Source organism: Neolamprologus multifasciatus, chromosome 1, assembly GCF_963576455.1.
Source record: "Neolamprologus multifasciatus chromosome 1, fNeoMul1.2, whole genome shotgun sequence".
Taxonomy (NCBI): Eukaryota; Metazoa; Chordata; class Actinopteri; order Cichliformes; family Cichlidae; genus Neolamprologus; species Neolamprologus multifasciatus.
Genome location: NC_140439.1, coordinates 11,000,101 through 11,023,662, shown reverse-complemented (window position 1 = coordinate 11,023,662; position 23,562 = coordinate 11,000,101). Strand labels below are relative to the sequence as shown.

General features: G+C 40.0%; 1 protein-coding gene across 1 annotated transcript in view; it reads left to right on the top strand.

Moving 5' to 3' along the window:
* itga11a (integrin, alpha 11a) overlaps positions 1–23,562 on the top strand; it is a 56,469-nt gene that overhangs the window by 26,683 nt on the left and 6,224 nt on the right. Inside the window, exons 11-28 of the mRNA XM_085158422.1 lie at positions 36–180; positions 1,040–1,188; positions 2,393–2,536; positions 10,053–10,256; positions 11,493–11,623; positions 11,784–11,950; positions 13,721–13,860; positions 14,089–14,199; positions 15,514–15,599; positions 15,717–15,927; positions 16,077–16,175; positions 20,923–20,999; positions 21,172–21,255; positions 21,491–21,581; positions 21,667–21,780; positions 22,913–22,996; positions 23,095–23,205; positions 23,337–23,432. Coding sequence (XP_085014548.1) covers positions 36–180; positions 1,040–1,188; positions 2,393–2,536; positions 10,053–10,256; positions 11,493–11,623; positions 11,784–11,950; positions 13,721–13,860; positions 14,089–14,199; positions 15,514–15,599; positions 15,717–15,927; positions 16,077–16,175; positions 20,923–20,999; positions 21,172–21,255; positions 21,491–21,581; positions 21,667–21,780; positions 22,913–22,996; positions 23,095–23,205; positions 23,337–23,432 — 2,244 coding nt within the window. The remainder of the gene's footprint in view (positions 1–35; positions 181–1,039; positions 1,189–2,392; positions 2,537–10,052; positions 10,257–11,492; positions 11,624–11,783; positions 11,951–13,720; positions 13,861–14,088; positions 14,200–15,513; positions 15,600–15,716; positions 15,928–16,076; positions 16,176–20,922; positions 21,000–21,171; positions 21,256–21,490; positions 21,582–21,666; positions 21,781–22,912; positions 22,997–23,094; positions 23,206–23,336; positions 23,433–23,562) is intronic.

The following is a 23,562-nucleotide window of genomic DNA, read 5'->3' as shown; positions in this document are numbered from 1 at the left end:
ACATCCATTTATTAACTACTTAACGTCACATACAGGATGGGACTCTGGTGGGTGCTGTTGGGGCTTATGATTGGAACGGAGCTGTATTGAAGGAAACACGACAGGGGAAGGTGGTCCCTCCTAAGTTGTCCTACGCTCAGGAGTTTCCCGAAGAGCTCAAAAACCACGGTGCTTACTTGGGTAAGTACTGCAACAGCCTAAGGGAGTTTTAAAAAGTGGAAAAATCTGGACACGTTTTACGGAAATGATTGAAAAGATAAAAGAAATCCAGGAAAGAAAAATGTTATTTTTAGATCAAAGAACCTTTGAGCAATTTTCTCTTATCGGTGTTTAGTTTCTGCTCCAACCTTTTTTTCTTTTTGCTGGTGCTGAGATGTATGACTGCTGTGGAATAGTACCAGTTGTTTTAGCTGCAAACCATCTCTATAAAGTGTACCCATTTCTCCAGTGCTTTCCACCATATGCAGCTCCATCTCCACTCCATGACCACAGGCCTCTGCTTTTGCCATCAGTGGTTTTGTCTCTGAGCTTATCCAGCAGGCCGCCAATAGAAAGCATTCTAGTCTGAATCGTAATATGAGGTGGAAGGAGAATTCTGGACAGACAGGGAGAAAGTTAAAGCTGGGGGAAAGAGAGGTATGAAGATGGGAGATGAAGGTGGAAAAGTACACAGCGAGCAATTGGAATTTTTAGTGGGGAAAGACAAAATGAAATAGAAGATGAAATCGGAGAAACCTGAGAAACCAGAACACCAGCTTTTACTGAATCCAGCTTACTGAGATTTAAGTCCTCAAATTGCATCACTATCGTCATTTTCCCTGACTCATGCAAATCACTGCTGTAAGATTTAACATAAAGTTTTCCACTGTTCCTTATACTTTTAATTTACATAAAGATCACTTAAAAAAAGACTTTTAAAGAGCCATACAGAACAGATAGTTATAAAAAGATAAGTATAAGCTGCATACTCTGCTAGCTTTTAGTCTGTGAGTGGTGTTTGCATTTTTATACATCATGTTTTTTTCTTTTACATAAACAGGCTACACTGTGACGTCTGTGGTGTCAGCCAGAAATGGTCGTCTGCTCGTAGCGGGTGCTCCGCGATTTAACCACACCGGCAAAGTGATAATTTTCACACTCAAGAACTCAGGCAACCTCACCATCCTCCACTCCCTCAAAGGCCAGCAGGTACAGAAGCATCCACAGCCAAAAACCGACTGATTCATACTTAAGCAGCTGTATGCCAGTTGATGCAATCCTAATATTGGTCTTGGAAGTATAACAGTTACTGAGGCTATAGCAACCACGGTTTGCCTTACATATGCAGACTAACTGGTTAAGGTTTTAGAACAGGACGTCCATTCCTAAATGATACCCACTCAAACATCAAACTCATAGATAAAACACAAAAGTGGGTGTATATTAATAAACTCTAGCGGTGGTGTATGTGTATAGCACTGTATAAAAATCAGGATCACATCTGGCAGTGCAGGACTCTATCTCAGTTAGATCAAAGGGATGGACTGCTTTTTGTCTCTGTTAAAGACATTTCAGTACCCAGCATATCCTGTAAATTTAGCTTTCAAAACCATTGGAATAACTCCAAATCAATAATCTATAAAATCTGATCAAATGAATGGGAAAATGATCATGACATGCAGTACCCTTTCAGAAAAGGCTGTATATAATCTCCATTACTGTTTGCATTGCTTTTTACGATTTTGTGCTTCACTTGGTGTCATTGTTGTTATATCATTTTTAACTTTACGACTTCGACTGGATTACAGATCATGTGTTATGAATTTAATCCGTCTGAGTCACAGTACGTTTTAAGACGGTCATCATTTCAAGGGGATGTGGCTCCGTGTGTTAATGACCACTACACTCAGAACTGGCAGCGGTTCACAGGCTGCAAGCCTGAAGTGATCTTGCAGCAGCTTACATTGTACCCTGTCAGCAGCAGCTCATCCAAAATAGCAGATGTTTCTTTTTAGAAAATGTTCTTGAGCTGAGAAGTCTTGAGCAAAAAATAAAAATTTAAGAGGCAGATGTTTCATCCACTTCGGTGACTGATCTACGCTCCCTCTGGAAAGCTCCCACAGTCTGAGCTTCTACAAAAGTGTCAGGACTTTTGACCACTAGCAACCTGCCATTTGCTGACAATGTTGAAGTTCAAAAGCCACTCGAGCTCATGAGCAACTCTTCAAACCCAAACATCATGTGGTGCAAAAACCACAAGAGGGAACTTAAGAGTTTTATTTTGTATAGTGTGTCGTTTGTGATTGGATTTAATTAACAAACTAAATGCAGGCAATGTCATCATCTGGTTGAATGCTTTTAAACTGATAAATCATACAGATCTTCACACTGCACACACTAATGTTTCTTTCAGATTGGCTCCTATTATGGCAGTGAGATTGCACCTGTGGATATCGACGGAGACGGCATAACTGATAACCTTCTGGTGTCAGCACCGATGTTCTTCAGCGCAGGCTTGGAGAAAGGAAAGGTCTACATCTACAGAGTCACAGAGCTGGTAAGTATATAAATGCACGCGAGCGTTAACCAACGACTGCACAGAACTGGGTCGACACATGTTCAATCCCCAGATTTCCCAGTTACACTCTGCTGGTTTCCAGCACCACTGTCAACATTTGACACATGATCTTGTCCAGATTAAATACGCAGATCAAATGACAGCCTGCCATGCCAGTGTGCCGACTTTATTTGATGTGCAGCATGAACTCAGGAGGAAAGTATTCTCTCTCCTCTGAACCCATTTCCAGCAAACCATTTGGAGGCGAGAACTTTTCTTTAATAGAAGGAAATTTCCCGGTGTTCCAGGTCTGTCATGCTCATTGGAATAATGAATGTCTTCAGCTGTCTCAAATCCATTGAACAGGCATAGAAGGGGTATTTAAATATCCAGTGTACCCCTAAACCACATCACAGGTGGCAGCTTAAAAACCAAACAAACAGAAATCACATGTTAAAAAAGTCTCTCTTCACCAGGATAGAAATGCCACATGTTCTGGATAATTAATAATGTGGTTGATTCAGGTGTTGCTCCAGGATGCTGCTCAGTCATATTGTCCTGGAAAATTTCTTAAGTTGGAATTCCTTGGTTTAAAAAATATATATATATGCAGCTGGGCTCATAGTTGATATTTATAGTCAAAAATGTGATTCTGCACTAATGCATTTTTAATTGTCCAGAGACCAATCCTCAGCAACCAGGAATGTATTATTTTAGAAAGGTTAATGCTGGCCACTTAATAGACACCAAAATTGTTTTTTAAAGGATGACCAGCATATTCTTTTATTCTCTAACTTTGCTTTATATAGAAGCTCCAATGTAGTGGCTCACACATGAAAGATACACGGTTAGCAACTGAGAGGAGACACAAATCAGTGGTAAGAAGAAAATGTTTCATTAAGAATGACATCTGGTGTGAAAATCTGCCAAATAAAGTATATAAATTATTTGCTTGTGAGTACAGGAGAAGCTGAAAGAAGCTTTAATTACTTGATAATTAATATTTTGATTGAGAGCACCACAGTTGTTATGGAGGAAGGTTCAGAGGAGGTTGGAGATTGTTACCATCATGGCTCATCCGGTCAGGATGAGAATGAACAGTCATCAATCACTTACAGGTTTCTCGTTTTACTGTGTATAAAGGAAAGACACACATGGACTGCTATCTCTGAAAGGAAATAAAGTGTGATTTAAGTAACTCAGTAACTCAAAATAATGCATGAACTCAGGAGACTCAAACAGAAACTCACCTCAGCTGCTGCCCCATGTGGGAGTGAAAGAGTGAGCTGTAGGTGAGTTCAGTCCTTATATAACAGGTGACAGGTGAGCGCAATTAAGGGCAAGCACCACACCCAATCAAAGGTGAGGAAAAGAGACATGGTGCATTTGGTGAAGTGAGTGTGCTGAAAGGTGAGCCTTTACAACAACAGTGATCAGATTTCTTTTGTTTTTATGGCATGCCTTCTTGTAAATGAAGTGTGCAGAATTAAAGCGCTCAATTTTCTTCAGCTCTGTGGAGTCTCTTTTCACTTTGAGGTCACTCTCTGTGCTCTTTTAGTGTCACTGTTAGCGGGGCAAGCCGTGTGGTGTTTGTGGAGGAAGGACCCAAAATGCAGGCAAAGGCTGTGATGCGAGTGAGCGTTTATTGACAATGGTGGCAAAAACAGGAAATAATGAATGAGGAGCTACCCAAAAACCTAAACTGGGAAGACTAATGAACAAACCCAAAACCATAATATCACGGGATGATGAGCAGAGAGACGGCAAACACCAAGAAACGCCGATGGACCGACAACAAGCACAGGCGACCACACAATACATATACACGCGCGGATCTTAACTGACATAAGCAGACGAGAGACACAGACCTTCAAAGTAAAACCGGAAACACTGACAGAATACATAATCAGAATAAGCTAGAACCAAGAGGCTACAGTAGGCTTAATACAAAAGTGATGTATCAGTTGGATGTGTAATAGCAACTGTCCGAAACATTCCTCATATCTGTAATAAATGATAATACAGTGCTGTAAAAGTCACCTCAGTCATAAGGAAGGTTAGTTAACTAAAAGAAAAAAATAAAACTAAATTAAAACTAACTAAAATATTACAAACAATATGGAGGAAATGTTCTTAGATTTTCTTTTAATTTTTTTTATCAAACCTGGCCTCATGAGGCTTTGATAGACTTTGGATGCCTTAAAGACTGAGTCAACTACTTTGAAAAAGGTTGGTGTTGTTATTGTAGTAGCTGTTCTGATGTTAGACATATATCCTCCATTACAATAATAATTAATAAAGACAAGACTGAAACTAATAGAAGCTAAACTTAAACTAAACTGACTCTGGAAACGAACTGAAATTCATTTCAAATTACAAAATGAAAAGAAAATAAAAACACAAACGAATGCAAAATTTGCAGATGGGATGATGAAAATGATGTAAAGTGCACCATATTACAGAAATAAATAGTAAAGAAAACTCTGTCCACATCTAGCCAAAGTTACCTAAAATCTGGCAGCCGATGAAAAACGGTTGCTTTTTTTTTTAACTTGCTCCTAAGCCACTACAAACTGGTTATGACCCTTCACGGCCCTCTGGTTGAGCCATGTGTTTCACATTTAAACACTGCTGACTGTATTTTTCCCTGTTTCTCTATCAATCTCTTTCTGTGTCACACATGCTCACATCAGGTAGCCGAGAAGTTAAAACTACCATCCTAAATCAACTCCTTTCACGTTTATTCAACTGAAAAAACAAGTGATCTCAAGTTTCGTCTGCCAGCCCTGAATTATGTTATGATCAGGGATGCCAAGTGGAGCAATGATATGCATGACTACTGATCGACTCCATTATTTGGCTCCATTCTGTAAGATTGCCTCTTTGAAAAATGTTCCAGTCGGGTGGTTGCTTTCATAGATGTGGCTATCGTCCATCTGACTCAACACTTACTAAGAATAGAGCGTCAGAATAAATATACTAAAGTTATATGACAGTCTTTAGTTCTTTTACTGCCCTAAGGTGAAATTCCTCCATGTTTTCTCTCTTTTGCCAGATGTTTAAGATATTTCAGTTCAAACAGGAAGAATTAAAGGCTTATGCAGAAAACACTGAAGCGTTGCCAAGCCTTATCTTCTGTTTGATTAGAAGAAAATATTGTTTCTTTTTCTGTTTAAAGCACGACATGATTGGTTAACTAAAGATGTTTTGGTGTAATTGAAACAACAAACGCAGCTGGACCGAGGGCAGAGAACAAAAAAACTTCCTTGCTCTTATTATGAGATGCCTAAATAAATGAACTATGGATGATTTAACGAGCAGATCTGTCCTTTTAATGGAGAAATGTGCTGAGCCTGAAGGCATTTATTATTCTGTTAAATGGAACATATGGTACACTGGGACTTTTTGCATGCTATTTATAAAAATGGCTTTTTGACACAGTAAGCTCTTCATTTACAAAAAGACTGGACCACTTTGCATACGTAGATATCCGGTCGTTAAGTGATGACGTGACGAATCCTACTTCTGGGCCTAAAGTAGTCTACGTTTAATATGGCTTTTGTGTTGTTAACATGTTTAATGTTTTGTATTTTCTTCTATTTAATCTCAAAAAGCTCCTAAAACAGTCAGTGATCACTGACCTCCCTCGGCTTTTATCACTGCTAATCATTTATTTAAGCTCAGTTTTCAAAACCTTAGGATGTAACTACAGCCCAGCCCATGCAGCAGTATATGAATGACTAACCTCGTATTGTGGATGGATTATCTCAGTTGTTCTCCTGGCTAAAGTTTGGTCCTTTTACAGCATCCTGCCATGCGATTACATTTGTTCCTGACCACCGAGAACACTCACGTTAACTTTTATCGAGTGGAAAAAAAGTTAGCTTGTTTATATTATGCTAACATAGCTGTGTCGCTAGCAGTCACGTAGCACTTCATTATATACCAGTACCAGCTAGCCAAACTTCAGTAACCCTACAAACATCACTGCTGTTTAGTTTTCTGTCTTCATTTATGTTGGAAGTGATAACAGAGCTGTACGTTTTAATTTGTTTCCAAAACCCCACAGTCAGGACATGCTATATTGTATTTAGATAGAAGCTAGCGAGCTAACTTCCTGCTAACTTCTAACTCCGTTAAATGTCATAAATTCCGTTTTAATGGATGCCTGGATGTTAAACTCAATTGTTACACCTGGTAGAGCAGAACGCTGATCATTTTATTAAAGATGAAAGACTTTAGACAGTTTTTCAACTCTCAGTAATGCCATAGTGATCGTTTGATATATGGACCTGCAGCGGAGTTTAGGCCCAGACATGGCTAGTGACATCAGACTTAACGACCAGATAATTTATATCTACGTATGCTACGTATGAATATAAATAACAATGATTTTGCTCCAATGACTTCAGAAATTTAGTTTTAATAACAGTCAAAGGCATTTAGGAACCATGAAAGCTAAATTGCACCAAATGTTTTCTGTTGCCGACAGGTCTGGACAGCAGGAAGGCTAGTTTAGCGCTTTATGATGTGCAGATTATGAAATAAACTGAGAAACATGACATTGTCCAGCATTGTTGGTGCCTTTGCCCATATACAAGTATCCAATGTACCAGACACACTAAACGTCTTATAGCCGTGCACTCATAAGGATGTTTCTGGTTGAATTGGCATGGTTGTCACCATGCAGTGACAAACTGAGAGTTGTCATGATTATGTTTTGGTTGAATTATCAAAATTATCAGCCATTCTGTCAACCCTGTTAACCCTTTAAACCTATGCTTCCCAACCTTTTGGAGCCACAGCACATATTTCGCATTTGAAAAATCACACGGCACACCACCAAACAAAAATGTCACAAAAAGCATATTGATACATTTCCCCCCCGCGCACCAGGTATAGCGGAATTTGCTCGGTTTGTCCCCAGTATACCTTTTTTGCTTTCTTCTGACCACTACTCATGCTATTGTCTTCATCTAGGTCGGAATTTTCTCCAGGACCCAGGTCATACTGACTAATTTTTCTTTTCAAATATTTATCTCTTGCTATTACCCGCTGCGTTTTCTCACTCAGAGGATGACTGTTATGTAATGTATTCTTGGTTTTCTTCTGTTTTACTGGCAGTTGGCAACCCATTTAATTAGAGCAGGTAGTTTTACTGCTTTCTAGTGGTAGAGAATGTAATTGTTCTGCCCATTACTCACGCAGGTCGCTTAGAGTACTAATTGACTGGGACCTAGTGATGGGTCGTTCGCGAACGAAATGGCTCTTAGAGGCGACTCTTTGAAGTGAAAGACGCGAGCCGGCTCCTTATTGGGAGCCGTGAGGGGTTTTTTTTTTTTTTTTTTTTTTTCTTTCTCTCACCCTCTCTCTCGCCCTTTTTTCCGCTAAACTCCGCATGCGCGGCCTGTACTTTGCGCTGGGCAGAGGGGGGAGGGGCGTTAGTTACACTCGCAGTAGCACAGGAACAGAGCCAGAGAGAAAGAGAGGGAGGGACAACAACATCACATTAGAAAGGTATAGTAATCATCCGCTATTTTCAGTTGCAGATGATAAAGGATTCAGAAATCATGCAGGCCCATATGACAGAAAATGTGCATCTTCTTTTTGTTTTAATATTTTAATTTATATTTAATTGTGTTGTGGTTTTCAGTGTTTTGTGTTGTTTCACGTTAAATTTGTTTAAAAGGAAAAAGCTGAAAATTTAAATAGTTAAAAGTTTAAAATGTAAATAGTTGTTTTTTGTATTATATGATTTATTTATTACATTTTATGTGGAGTGAATAAATAAAGTATATTTATGGTGGACCTTAGAGACAAAGCACGTACAAACTCCAAAACACATACAAACTCCTAAGCATGTACAAACTCCAAAACGCGTAAAAACTCCAAAACACGTAAAAACTCAGAAGCGCGTACAAACTCCAAAACACGTAAAAACTCAGAAGTGCGTACAAACTCCAAAACACGTAAAAACTCAGAAGCACGTACAAACTCCAAAACACGTAAAAACTCAGAAGCGCGTACAAACTCCAAAACACGTAAAAACTCAGAAGCGCGTACAAACTCCAAAACACGTAAAAACTCAGAAGCGCGTACAAACTCCAAAACACGTAAAAACTCAGAAGCACGTACAAACTCCAAAACACGTAAAACTCAGAAGCACGTACAAACTCCAAAACACGTAAAACTCAGAAGCACGTACAAACTCCAAAACACGTACAAAAGACAACAGAAGTGCTCCAGGTTTCTAGGGCGCAGTGTTGAGCTTTTGTTACCTAGTGGCTACACAAGCCAGGAAGTATCAACAACCGGATTTGGTGTGTGGTAGTAACAGGTAAATGAACTTTTTTTTTAAATTATTTGAATAAATATGAGTGCTTGTCTATAAATACACAAACAATACACACATGTTTTCAATTGTGTAATTTAAGTGATCTGGGTAGCTCTGTTTTGGAAGTTCAGTAAACGCTAGAAATGTGTTTTGGAGTTTGTACGTGCTTTGTCTCTAGGGGCCATATATAAACATATATAAATAAAACCACTTTTTTTACATTAGTAATTCCTTTTCTGCATAATTTTATATTATTGTTAATGATTAAATAATTAAAGCAACAAAACAACCTGAAGAGCCGGTTCGGAGCCGAAAGAGCCGGCTCTTTTTAGTGAGCCGAGCCAAAAGAACCGGATCTCTAAAAAGAGCCGGAAATCCCATCACTACTGGGACCAGACAAGCTTCAATGGCACACGTGATCGTTTCTCACGGCACACCTATATCCCGTGGGACAGTGGTTGGGACACACTGCTTTAAACTATAGTGCTGTTAGTTGTGCTACAGTGTGAGTAAGTTGGAATGACACATACAAACCTCAGCCAAATTATTTCTCATACAAAGGTCAGCTTTAAAGATTATTATTCAAGTGCAGCAGTTCAAGATGTGCACTGCGGTCTCTGGCCCACTCAGAGTTTGTGATAAACTGAGCAAAGAAGAGGTCATGAAGACAGTCAAAACAAACCAATGCAACAAGCCAATATGACTTTGAAAGAATTCCTTTAATGAATGTGAGTAAACCTAACAAAAGCGAGGCTCGAAAATATCCAAATAACTCTAAAATAATCCAGAGTTCTCATGATCAGTCATTTACTCCAGTTGCTAATACATGGGCTGATGTCTAGGGGGGAGAATCCAGCTTTGGAAAGGAATGAAAAGCATTCTGATCTCTTGCTGTGGTTAACAGTGTTTTATTTCACTAACTCTGTTTATTGTAGTTGATTTTTGGGGGGGATGAGCAGCCAGATCCCCCACTATGGGAATCCCCACTAATGCTAATGTCTATTTATCAACACCAGTAACAAAGTGGATAGTCACGAATGTTTGTGTGAATAAAAACAAACTGTTAAAATTCTCCCCCATGGGACAGTAGCCTCTAGATATTTATGTGTGGGAACCAAAACAGAAACAAGACCACTGTATTAGGAGTAACAATTACAACTGTCATTTTTTCCTCCCCCTCAGAATCGTTTCTTCCTTGAAGGATCGTTGGAAATTCACAACGGTGTCCAAAACGCTCGCTTTGGCTCTTCCCTCGCTCCTGTCCCTGATCTGAATGGTGATGGGTTCAATGACTTGGTGGTGGGAGCTCCATTGGAAGATGAGCATAAAGGAGCCATTTATATTTTCTTTAGCCAACAAAACAGAATACTACGCAAATATAAACAGGTAGGTGGTGTGGTGCATTACACTGTAGCACATACATGTAAACTTTCCCAAAGCTGGGCAGCCGTGGATTTATGTATATTTCACTGTGGCGAAAACCTGTGAAAGTCTTGATTCTTCCTACTCATAACAGCTTAGATGAATGCAATGACTGTGCAAATATGCAACAAGTAGTATTGTAAAACTGTAAAACTTGGATTAAATGATGGATTAAAAGCAAGTTTAACGGGTAGGTTAAAAGCTGAAAAACATGGCGGCACAGTATGTTTGCATGTTCTCCCTGTGTCTGTGTGAGTTCTCCACACGGTACAAAAATGTGGGGTTGGTAGCCACAGGTGTGAATTTTTTCACACCTGTGTCTGTCTCTGTGTTAGCCCAGTGACAGACTGGCAGGTTGTACCTGGCGTATGACAGCTGGGCTAGGCTCAAACTCCCCCCAGCAACCCTGAATTAAGTGAATGAGGATGGATGGATAGACAGATGGGTTAAAATCTACTTTATCTTAGTAGGTGAAACTTACAACATGTACTGTAAGCTAATTATTATGAGTGACCCTTCTGTAATTTCTGTATTTATTAAATACTCCTATACTATTAAAGGACCAGTTTGTAAAATTTATTGGTGTATAGCAGTACAGTTCCCAACTGAAATCAAGTAAAATCAACTTTCCATTAGAAAACAGGTAAAAGCCTGTTTTTAGAGCCAGTGTTTGGTTTGTCTGTTCAGAGATACTGTAGAAAAAATAGCCTTCTCCGCTGTTTTTTCCCCCTCTTCCTTTCTCCCTTTTCTTTTCCCCATTCAAGTCTGTCCCATATCTAGCAAGTGAAAAAAGTAAAAAAAATAAATAAAATAAACAATAAAAGGTGAATCAAATAGACCATTACAGCAAGGCTGGGATGGTCAATTTGGTAAAGTAAATCCATTGGCCATCTTTCCTCGCCTTTAGACAATAATTCTGATGGCAAAAGAACCAAACGGGACAGGCAAAAAAAAAAAAGAAAAAGAAAAAATGGCAGTAACATAGAAGACTCTATGGAAGAGGACTGCTTGTTTTGTAGGTAACAAAGACAATATTTGCAGGAAATATTCACTCTAATAAAAACCCAACCCCTCAAACACTGGAGCTTTGCAAAAAGTTTGTTTTCATTTGCAAAAGCGTATATATGGGTGCACTGAATTTTAAGCAGATTATTGTAAGCATTGATTGTTGTCACTGTGAACCGTCTGTGTTTGTTTTAGAGAATAGCAGCTGCAGATTTGGCTCCTGGCCTGCAGTACTTTGGCCGTAGCATCCATGGCGTAATGGACATGAACGATGATGGTTTAGTGGACCTAGCTGTAGGTTCCCTCGGTGCTGCTGTTCTACTTTGGTCAGTATTTTTTTTTTTTAAATAAATAAAATAGACATTGTAGTTATTCCTATAAATTTATTTTGGCAATTAATTCAAAGATTTTCATGATCCTTGGTTTTGCATTTTAACTGCAATTTTTTAAAGTCTGTCATCTGTCACGCCCTCTATGCCCTCACAGGTCCCAGAGCGTTGTTCGTATTTATACCACTGTGAGGTTTGAGCCCAGTAAGATCAACATCTTTGTGAAAGACTGCCAGAGAGGTGGCAAAGACGTGACCTGCATGTCAGCCATTGTATGTTTCAACATCACAGCCAGGACAGCCATTTCTCCCACACAGGAAATTGGTAAGCCAGCAAAAATAATCCACTGCGAAGTTCTCTAGTTCTTCCACATGACAAGATTGGCACTTGGCAAGGTGAATAAAACTACTTATTGCCCAGCCTAGATTACTGACAGGTTACAAAAAAGATTTATGAAAGACAAAAACACAAGCTTGTTTCACAGTTGAGCGCTCAGTTTTAGATTTTGAGACAAAAAAGACGTATACGTTAGTGGCTCTGGATATTATCACATCATTATCAAATCATTTTTTCTGATGTATTTGAACAGTATTCATGTATATTTTGGACCCATAGGTACTTAATAGTTCAGCAATGTGGATATTTATACAAGACAAGATGAAATATAACCGGTTTCAAGTGAAAAAAGGCAATTCATGTATGCATATATTTATATATCTTTCATGTCCTTGCTTCAATGCACTTTTCAGCATATGGCTGCCCATAAAAACTCTGACGACTCCTTTTACTTTTAATGGTGCCAAAGTAAAATGTTTCTTTTCTAGCATAAGAGGTTCTGATCTCACTGTTGTTTCTCTGCCAAAGCTAATGTTGCTGCCTTCAAAAAACCACTGTGTCTGAGCCACTGTGGCGCTATCAAATGTTCCTTTTCGTGCGCGAGCGCTGTTAGGAATGCATCTGGAAGTTTATCTCTGCTCGGCTGCATTCGGCTTCCTCAAAATAGAGAGATTTGTTTGATGGTGGTGAAAGGTCCCAGATAACTCAAGTCTGCAAAAATGTGCTGTGCCACCAAAAGCAACCCACATGCATTTAAGTGCAGTGTTTTTTTTCAGCTCGCAGTTTGTTTTAATAGCTATCATGGCGGGGTCCAGTTTCACAGTGAAGCAGGGCTCAGTGGCGGAGGAAGGAGAGGTGTAGTGTAGCATGTTCTGAGTTAACCTCTTGACCCCGTGGCATCTTTATCATATCTATCATATGTGCCAAAACAGAGGAGAGGAGGAACAGAGGGAGGTAACTTACCCTTCATGGTTGCATACAGTGGAACACGTTTATTTAATTTTCCTTTCATTGTCGTGTCTGGGTAGTAATGGGTGGCAGATGTGCTGCTGTTTGTGAAATCTCTGTGGTCTGTTGCATAAAATGGTTCTTTTTTTCAGCCATTCATTTTTATGCAAATATCTATTTAGAGTGTCTTATAGCGAGCTCTTTAAACAGACAGGCTGACTTACTGCGTACTGCGTTGCTATGTATCTCAACACTTTTTCAGAGTGGAAAAGTACAAGTTAAAGACTGAGGATGAAAAATTGCTTTGGAACTTGCAGCTCTCCTCATCTAAAGAGGAAAAACTTTTACTGGTAATTGCGATGTGGTGAAAAGGACAGAAAAAGTTCCAAATGTCATATCCGTTATCTGCACGGATCTTTTTTGCGTAACATATTAAGATCTCTGCAGCTCTGTCAGCTTCTCTAGCTGACCTCAAACATAACACATGCATGAGTTTAGCCTTGGTAGATTTTTCCTCATGCCATGAAAGCCTCTGAAACAATGCGGTTTGGAAATGAGTCAGTACTGAGGCCAAAGGGTTTGGATTCTTATATGTGTTGGTCACACATGTAGCGTATGTTAGGTGCCAAGCTGATATTGCATTGCAGTGCTACAATGATGTAATTTACCATCTCCTTTTGCTGCCATTTATCAATTACTCTGTACTAACATAAGTAAGAACAGAAGCATGTCTGTCTTAAAAACACAAACAGGATTTTTCAGGGTTTCATATTGAAATGTAATATCTTAATCCTTCCCACAACCCACTAGGGATCAAGTACAATGTCTCTATCGCGGAGAAACGTTACAATCCTCGGGCGATGTTGGATAACCCGAATAAGATGCAGCCTCAAAACTTGACCCTCCTTCCGGGAGAAGAGACCTGCGAACACATCTACTTTTACGTCATGGTGAGATATTTTGGTTGCTTTTCTGCTTACAAATCATTTCGTAATCAAAACAGTTCTGGCAGAATCGCTCACAAAATATCACTATGGATATTAGTCACTGGCTAAAATCTAAAACATACACGTATAGACTTGTTTAAAGCAAAACATAGATATTTGAGTGTCACAGACAAAGTGTCATAATACAGAAAATCTGCTGGTTAATTTCTGAAAATAACTTTTTTACATTAGGAAACGACAGACTACGCCAGACCCATAGTGTTCACTGTACAAGTGGCACTACAAGATCCAGAAAACGCACCAGTTCTAGATGACAGCTGGCCTACTGTGGTGAAGACTGAGGTAAGAGACAATCTGACAATGTCCTATATTTCAACATGCTGCTCAGCTACACAGCTATTCTAGCTAGGGATGCAACGATACCAATTTTTTCAAACCAATACGATACCGATACTTGGATCTGAGTACTTGCCGATACAGAGTACAAAAACCGATACTTCTACCACACACACACACACACACACACACAAATGCAATGAATTGGAAGACAGGTTTTATTTTATTCTCTGCCGATAAAAAATAAAATATTAATAAAAATGACCACAAAAATAAAATTTCAAGTGAAAAATAAGCACTTCTGTTAAATTATTGCGGAGTGTCCACAATGAAATTTAACAAAATATCACTGACTTATTGGGCACTGTCTCGAGCTTTCAGAATAATAAATAAACACTTCTGTTTGGAATAAAATAAATACAAATTAGGTTTGAGAATAAAATAAACTGTTAAATTATTGCAGTGTCCATATTGTAAACAAACAAACAAAATAACGAAAGTATTTGGCATTGACAAGCAAACTCTTCATCAGTCCACTGTGTTGTTCAACTGAGGACTGACATCGCGCACACACTGCTTGTCTTTACCTCTTCAGAAAGTTTTGGCACCATTATCTCCCTGATGTATGGGCGTCTGGCAATTTCATATCGCGGCTCGAGTATGCTGAGAAGACGGTGCAGTTATTTTAGCTGCCCGCGGATTTTCTCTTAACATTTTTCATCGCTTTTCCAAAACCTCAGTTAAAGTTGGCTGTTCCGGTCCACACTGCTGACATTTTGTTTAGCCTAGCTACAGCAGCCTCCAGTTTCTCTTTTTTATCTGGAGCCACCAGTCTCACTCGCCTAACCCTGTGCCTTTTTAGCGCGGCATGTCCCCCTAGTGGCCAATCTAAAAAACTACAACAGAAATGACAAGCCACCCTCTGATTAATGAAATAAGTTGGTATCGGTTCTCGGTATCGGTTAACTTTTACGAGTATGAGTACAAACACATTTTACAGTATCGGCCCCGATATCGGTATCGGTGCATCCCTAATTCTAGCTTTGCATAATGCATAGTTCAAAGAGGTTTGGACAGCAGGTGGATGAGGCTTTTCAGAGCTGTATGCCTGTAAAGAAAAATATCTCCAACCAAGTAGTTCAAGCAGTAGATGTTTAACACATATACTGACCTCAATATTTAGATAATTTGGCCATGATTAATATGATCCTCCTGAGAAAGAGAATACAACAGAAAACAAGGAAAATCAATCATCATCTGGGTGAAATATGAAGCAGCAGTAGTTCCTTTGATGTAAAGAGATCTTGTCTCTTTGGTAAGCTGCCCTTTTGGAACGGCTGTGACGAAGACGATCGCTGCATCCCCGACCTGGCGCTGCAGAGCATGAATGACCTGATGACTCCAAAGTAGGTATACGCATATTCATCACCATGCCTACAGTCGCACAGTGGGACAAATTTTATTTGCACACTCGCAACGAGTGAATAAATAATGCAATGCCTTCCTTCCTCGCTGCCTCCCAGACAGTTCTGTGCACAGTCCGTACAGTCTCGTGGTGCTTTCTGTCGCCGTCAAAGTGAAGGGGAGATGGAGGGATCTCTCAGGGTGCTAGAGGCAACCAGGCGGAGGATGGTGGTGGATGTTCGGCTGGAGAACAAAGGAGAGAACGCATACAACGCTCGCCTCAACATCACCTACACACCCAATCTGCACTTTTCTAGCCTCATTGTCAAGGTGTGTTAAACTCTTCATGTGGTTTATCAGGACAGATGTTCTCAAATAGCCTAAAAGGTCTATGTTACTCCAAAGAGTCCGAGGTTTAACCATCAGGTAAGGCGAAATAAATTCTACATTTATGACTAGCAGTGACATTTTTCATTCAGGACAACTCGGACATCAAAATAGAGTGCTACAGTCAGGACAAACTGAGGAACGAGAAGCTCTGCAATGTCAGCGCACCCTTCATGAGGGCCAAAACACAGGTGAGTTAACCATGTTTCTTTACATAATTCATATGTGTCGTTGTGATTTTTTAATAAGATAAGATAAGGCTTATTGTCATTGGCAGCAAAAGGATAAATTGGATTCATTGCCATCGGAGATTTAACTAAAAAACATCTCAGGTTGAAAAGCTGTAACTTTTTATTATACTATAATGTTTTAGGTGTTTTTGAAGAGGTGTCTGGAAAGGCATAAAGCTGATGCAAAACTTTTCCAGCCCATTGAAATTCATCCGTATTAGAGCAGGGCGATATGACCATAAATATTTATCACGATATACATTTGAAAATTTGTGATAACGATATAACTGATGATATAATTGACACTAGACAAAATACTTTACAACTCCTCAACTTTATTAGTGCAAAAAAACCCACATCAATATATTTTCATTTAAACAAGCAGCTGTTTTTTATGTGCATTAAAGTTAAATAAAAATGTAACAGTGCAAATTTGTTGCTGACAGTTTAACCAAAAGGCATTTCCAGTGGAAATTGGCCAACATATCCTCAGCATAACCATGTATAATATCCACAAAACTTAAAAAGAGGTTATACACACACAATACGGTAACATTATGTTGAAGCGCAGTACGTATCACTCCGCAAGGCTCCGCCTACAATAGCCATAATGCTCCGACAATCCATCAAGCGGTGCGGCTTCGTAGCTTAGCAAAGTCGTACTAAAACATTTGACAGATTTTCGAGCGCCGTGTACCACATAAAATTGTTTCGAGGTCAGTAAACACAACCAGAATTCATACATAAGGCACACGGGATTATAAGAGGCACTGTAGATTTTCAGAAAAATCAAAGGATTGATTTTAAGTGTGCCGTATTTTCCAAACAACACGGTAATAACGACGGCCCGCTAGCATGCTCTACCAAAAGTAGTGCTTTGTTGTGTGTCTGACGGACGAAAGCTAAACCAGTTCCACACCACTGAAGTTGCAGCATTTTTACAAACCAATTCTGGTTCATCCGTTTCATTTAACAATCCGCTTTCGCCCTTCTCATTCTTTGTTGCCGCCATGTACGTATGTAAACAAAGGCACTGCGCATGCGCGTTTTACCCATATTCTATCGCGATATTTCATTTTCCTATCGTTGTCCAAAATTACACCGGTATTACCGTGAACGGTATGATATAGCCCAGTTTTCGTACCGATTCCCAAATAAGATTAGTTGGTGCCACTGGAGAAAATTGATGCGAAACACCAGTATAAAGTAATTCATCATTCAAGAAGAAACTAAAGTCTTGCTCCTCGTCTGGGCTCTGATTTCAGGATTTAGAAATCTGAGAGAACTCAAACCCCTATGTCAAAACAGAAATCAGCATTAATTTTCTTTCAGTATCTCTGCCTGTGCTCATCGGGTTGTATTTGCTTAGAAGTGAAGGGGTGGAGATGCCAGATGTTGGCTCTGTAGGTTCTGCCTATTTTGCTCTTCTGCAGAGTTTTCAGCCGACTGCAGTTTTAATATGTTTCATCCAGGCTTTTAACTCTGCCAAAACATGTTTACGAGTAGAGTATCGTCCTCAGAAAGCACATTTACACGTAATAATAAACATAGTTGCCCAGACCTGTCCCGTATTAAACCTGAATGCGTCATTGTTCATGTATAATGCGAGCACGAAGTGCATTGGGGACCACGAACACGTGCTGCAACTTTATTGGGTACACCTGTTCCACTGCTCGCTAATGCAAATATATGAGCAACCTGTAAAGTGGCAGCAGCTCAATTAACAAATATCAAATACACCAACTTAACATGCTAATGTTTCAGCCCTGTACCCTTCATCATATCATATTGCATATATTCATCAGTGCTCTGATGAATGCCACAAGCCTGAAACATTAACACGACTGTTGGCATGGACTTTGAATGTGACATGTCTGATGTTGTTAGGGGGGCTGGTCCTGAGTACTTCAGAAACTGCTGATCTAATGGGATTTTCCCACACAGCCATCTCTAGGGTTTACAGAGAAAACCCAGCAGCAGTTCTCAGGGTGAAAATCCCGTGTTGATGACAGAGGTCAGAGGACAAAGGCTTCTATAAACACTCCAGAAACTCAAACAACCACTTGTTATAATAGATGTATGGAGAAGAGCATCTCTGCATGCACAACACCTTGAACCTCGAAACAGACGAACAGCAGAAGACCACACACTACGCGCCACCCCTGTCAGCTAAGAGCACCAAGTGGATGCCACAACTCACACAGGCTCAATAAAACTGGACAGTAGGAGATTGGGAAAATATTGCCTGGTCTTTTTTCTGCTGCAACATTCAGATGGTTGACTCAGAATTTGGTCTAAACAACTTGAAAACATGAATCCATCCTTTGTATCAGCAAGTTCACTGTACTTAAGTGGCCTCCACAGCACCTTTGGAATGTGCTGGAACGGGAGATTCTCATCTTAAATGTGCTTGTTTACCTACATGATTATCCACCCACCGAATCCAACTGAAAAGCAAAGCAGCAGGGATAGTACCTGGATCAAAGTACCTGGACTACTGTGACATGATGTTGTATTTTTATATGTAAAGAATGAAATTCCACAATGTAAGAAAGAGGGCACATTGTCATTTGGAGGAAAACATACCAGTGTTATGGAAAAAAAGTGCAATATGGAGATTCTAGGACACCATTCATAGCTTATCCGTTGTCGTCCCTCATGATGACAGTGACTTCTCGTGTCTCGTGTTAGAACAGCTACCTAACGGTTAAAGTAGCTGTCCCAAATATGGACAAACAAATCAGCCAGTCTGGACCCCTCTTCTTCTGTTCACTATAAAAACATCACATTTAATTGTTATTGCATTAGGAAGATGCATCTTAGCAACGGGGTAAACACAACAGATAAGACTTGCTCTTTTCTCAGCATTATTCAGGTGAGACTGAACGAAAGACACCGAGATGCATTTCTCCTTCCTCATCTGTTAGTGATTCTCACATTCATTTCTGCTGTACCAAGCTTTTCCACAGGCTTATAAAGTCAACAATATTTATGAGGCTGTGCACTTTCCGGGGTATTTTACAGCAAGGCATTACTTTTTATTTTTAGGAGGGTGATGTTTGTGTTGACTTTGATAGGGATGACACTGGTCGTAAATCAGTCCGTGCAATTAAAAGCTGTTATCCCTTTTTTAAATGTGTTTTTCATTGACATTTGAACAATAATCTTTCAGCTTTCTATACTGAAACAAAGTCTGCTGACTAATAATGCAGGAATGAAGGACGGAAGGTGACTGAAAGAGTTCATGAAATGTCCGAACCATGTGATTATCGCAAACAATGGTGATCTCCTGGGCAACAAGTAAACCCAAATTTCTATGTAATGCTCCCAAGCAACTGAACCAAGCAGACCTGATCACCCTTTAGAGCTCACTGAGTGATTCATACCCACTCATTGACCCTAAACAGCATCCAGAGCCACAAAACTGATGTGCTCTGGTCGAGAGCCTTTTAAGAATGTGGCACAGAGTTAAACAAGGCTGATTGTACACCAGTGCCACTGCCAAGCCAGCCTAAACCACCATAGAGCTGAAGGAAAGTGGGAACTCCAGTGCAAGCTTTTTAAATTAGCCAGTTATCACGCTTGTTTGGATCTTACCAGTTGATTCTGACCCGTGTAAAACAAGTTTGTTCAGTAAACTTTACAACCAACAGCGACAAGACGTCTAAATATCGATTCCTTTTGCACGTGATCGTGGAAGCAAATGTGTTTTTAGGTTTTGTGGGTGTATGCAGAGAGAAGGGTTCTAGTTACTAGCGGTTTGACGACTGACAACGAATGTGGCCTAAGGAGGCGGACAGACTGAAGAAACACAGAGGAGGAAGAGGAGAAACATGCACTGTTTGAATATCTGTGTTCAGCTATGCAGATGCATGAACATTCTCCAACCATGGACAATCACGCCCTCAAAACTCAGATCAACTGTGTGTGTGCATGTGTGTGTGCGCGTGTCTGGATTCCTATGTTTGTGTTTCATCCAGCCATCCTTCTCAAGAAACAGTGGGCTGAAGTCAAGGTTAACCATTCTTCACCAGGATATGCGATAGGACTAACAAGGGAGGACCAGGATCATTTTCCACATCTGGGACAAGATGATACGCAACGAGATCATTATATTTGTGCTAAATCTGTGGTTGCTTTCAGGATGAGTCCATCTATATGGAAGAGGGAAGGAGGAAACCTCGTTATGCATTCCAGGCTGGTCAGACTGGATCCTTCAGGATTTCATTACGCCATTGAGGACTGTAAACAATGCTCAGCTAAACTCTGCTCTCCTACATCTGCATTCTGCTGCCAATCAAGCCTCCTTTGCAGACTTGGGTTCCAATTTTGATACATACCCATTCCTCTTTCTGGCTGTCTCCTTTTTACTGCTCTGCTTTTATTTTGCCCTGAATCTGGCTTCCACTGGAAGTTTTGAGTGAGTGAATGTGTGTGTATGTAGTGGACATAGTCTTCAACTGAGGGGAAATTCCCAGGCTCTCTTTAAGCAGCAACAACTGTGCAAGCAGCTGCCTGGGGTCAAAACCCGGGAATTATAGTAGGTTATTGCAGACTTGACTTCTTTTGTGTCCTTTATTCTAGGAATGCTATATAGCATAGCATCTGGAGTACTTTAGAGTTTTGTTAAAGCAAGATGAAATATAATTTAGGAAAAGCAATAAATGGGTAGTGTGTGCTTCTAATCTTTACTTCCTCTTCTTTGTAGGTAACATTTCGCCTGGAGTTCGAATTCAGTCGCACTACCTTCCTTGACCATCTCCGGGTTATCCTGGAGGCCAGCAGGTATGGACATCACTTTATATCTATTGACATCCCAATTATTTTTTGCTTTGCATGTAGACAAATGTTCTGTGTTTTAATGATCAACAAAGATATTTAAAAAATAATACAAGGATAAGCGTCTCGCTGTAAGATCATCACTTCTATTTGTTGAATATTTTTGTCTTTTCAACAGTGACGGTGAAGAAAATAGCAAAGCCGATAATTTCAATGATATCTATTACTCGCTGAAGTACGAGGCAGACCTTCTCTTCACCAGGTTAGTCAGCTTTCGGGGGGTGGGTGTTGTTGTTGTTGTTTTGTTTTTTACCAAACAATACAAGCGAGGAATTTAGAAATGCAGTGGGCTACAATAAACTATGTTGGCATAATCTGGAAGATACTGAATGTAACTGTGGGGGAAATTAGTCGCTAGTAGTGCAGCCGGAATGGGAACTTTATGTTGATTGTTTGCTTGTTTATTTATTTACTTTTTTCTTTATTTGCTTTGACAGGGATTCTAATCCGACTCGATATGAAATCAAACCAGAGCTGTCACTGGAGGAGCCAGGCATCATCGGTCCTCCTTTCAACTTCACCTTCCAAGTGAGACCAGTTCTATCACCACCATGAGCTTAATTCAAAGTACAGCTTGGAAATAGTTTACACGATTCCCCCTGTTGTGCCTTAGATCCAGAATCTTGGATACTTTCCGGTAAAGGATTTGCAGCTAAACATCGAGATCCCAGAAATGACAAAAAACGGCAACCAGCTCCTTCAGATATCCGACTTCCATATTAACCAGGTGTGTGCAGAGCTTCAAACTGTCTATCAGTTAATACAAAAACAGAACATGAGGGACATGTGGCAGATTTTTTTTATATTATAGCACTCCATGGTGTGATAACAGATGCTTACAGTGGCTAATATTAACACGCTGCATAAAAGATGCCTTGCAGACAATTAGCAGCGTAATTGTTAGAGTGGCTAGGACTAAATCATTTGTTACTCTAAGCTTTGACATAATGTAATCAGTGAGATTTTGGCACTTTGGAGCTGACGAGCTGCCACTTGGGTTTCAGTCAGTTTCCTTTCCACCCATGCTGCTTTTTGCTTTTTTACTTTTTTGTATTTACCCTGTATCGTCAGTTGGTACTTGCGATTGTTCTGCTAAAAATCACATAAATATCAGCAGTAAATAACAACAGAAGAGCAGTGGTGGTATTTCTACTGTTTAGGGGAAAGATTGTTTGGTTTGAACTGAGCAGACCTGTTCTACTATTGAAGTTCATCATTTCTGGAAAGTTTTTCTGGAATAATACAGATTCACAGGTTCTGTAAATAGGTCTTCTTAAAACTTTGGACAAGGTCAGCTTGCTGAAACTCTTAACATGTTCGAGTCTGGAGGTTCAGCCTCTGATGTTTTTAACTGGGAATGAGAGGGGCAGCTCAGGTTGAGCCATTTGGAGATAAAGTAATAGAGGCAAGGCTGAGATGCTTGGGACATATACAGATGAGGGAGGGTGGATATGTTGGACAGAGGATGATGAAGATGGAGCTGCCAGGCAGGAAGAAAAGAGGAAGACCAGAGAGAAGATTAAATGATGTAGCGAAGGAGGACATGCAGATTGTTGGTGTGACAGAGGAGGATGTGGGGACAGGGTGAGATGGAAGCTGTGGACTCCCCTAAAGGGAGCAGCCAAAAGAAGGACAGAGTCAGCTCGGCAGACTAACCTCAGCTACACAGCGTCCAAACCTAATCACATATTATCAGTGCATTACATTTACTTCACATTAATTGCTGAACAATAATCATTCTTTTTCGTAACATGATCTAATAAGCTCCAGCTTATCAGCATATTATTTCACTGCTTTTCTGGAAACATAACATTTTACTGCACTAAGAGGAATTTCTTACCCCCCATGTCACACCTCAGAGAGATGGTACGCACTGTTTACCACCTCAGCATGTGGCACAGAGCAGGGCATCACCTGAAGACCTGTCACGCTTCTCCAGCTTGGTAAAGTCAATAAAACCTATCAAATTCTTTCCCAGATAAAAGTTTAGTTCTCAACTTATTTTCTTAACTTTTTTTTCTCGATCTGCTTCTTCCCACAGAACCGATCCAACACACTAACTCTTCCAATTCAATGCACAGTCAATGTGGCTTACTACAGAGACGTTGCCTTTAGAATCACTGGAGCACTTAGAATAGATACTTTACACGCGGTGAGCTTAAACCTCGTCAATGGCTGCATGAATTATTATTTATCACTTTTTATAAAACTTTGGCTCTGCAGTGCTTTCAGCTGTGTCATGTCTATGTTAAAAGCGCCTGCTTGTTTTGATTTCCTCTCCAGCTGAAGTTTAAAATCCTGGAACTGGTGACCAGTGCATCAGTGGAGCTCCCCTCCTCCAGCCCCATGTTTTTACATGAAGAGAGGCCTGTCAGACATGTGAGTCGGCAACAACCAGTGCTCTAAATTGCTTCTGTCCTCGTCTGGATTTTATTCTTACCACGTGCCCGGTTCTCGAGATCGGCTGTTCAAATTTATTTCAGTAGACTTTAAGTATTCAAATAGTGTC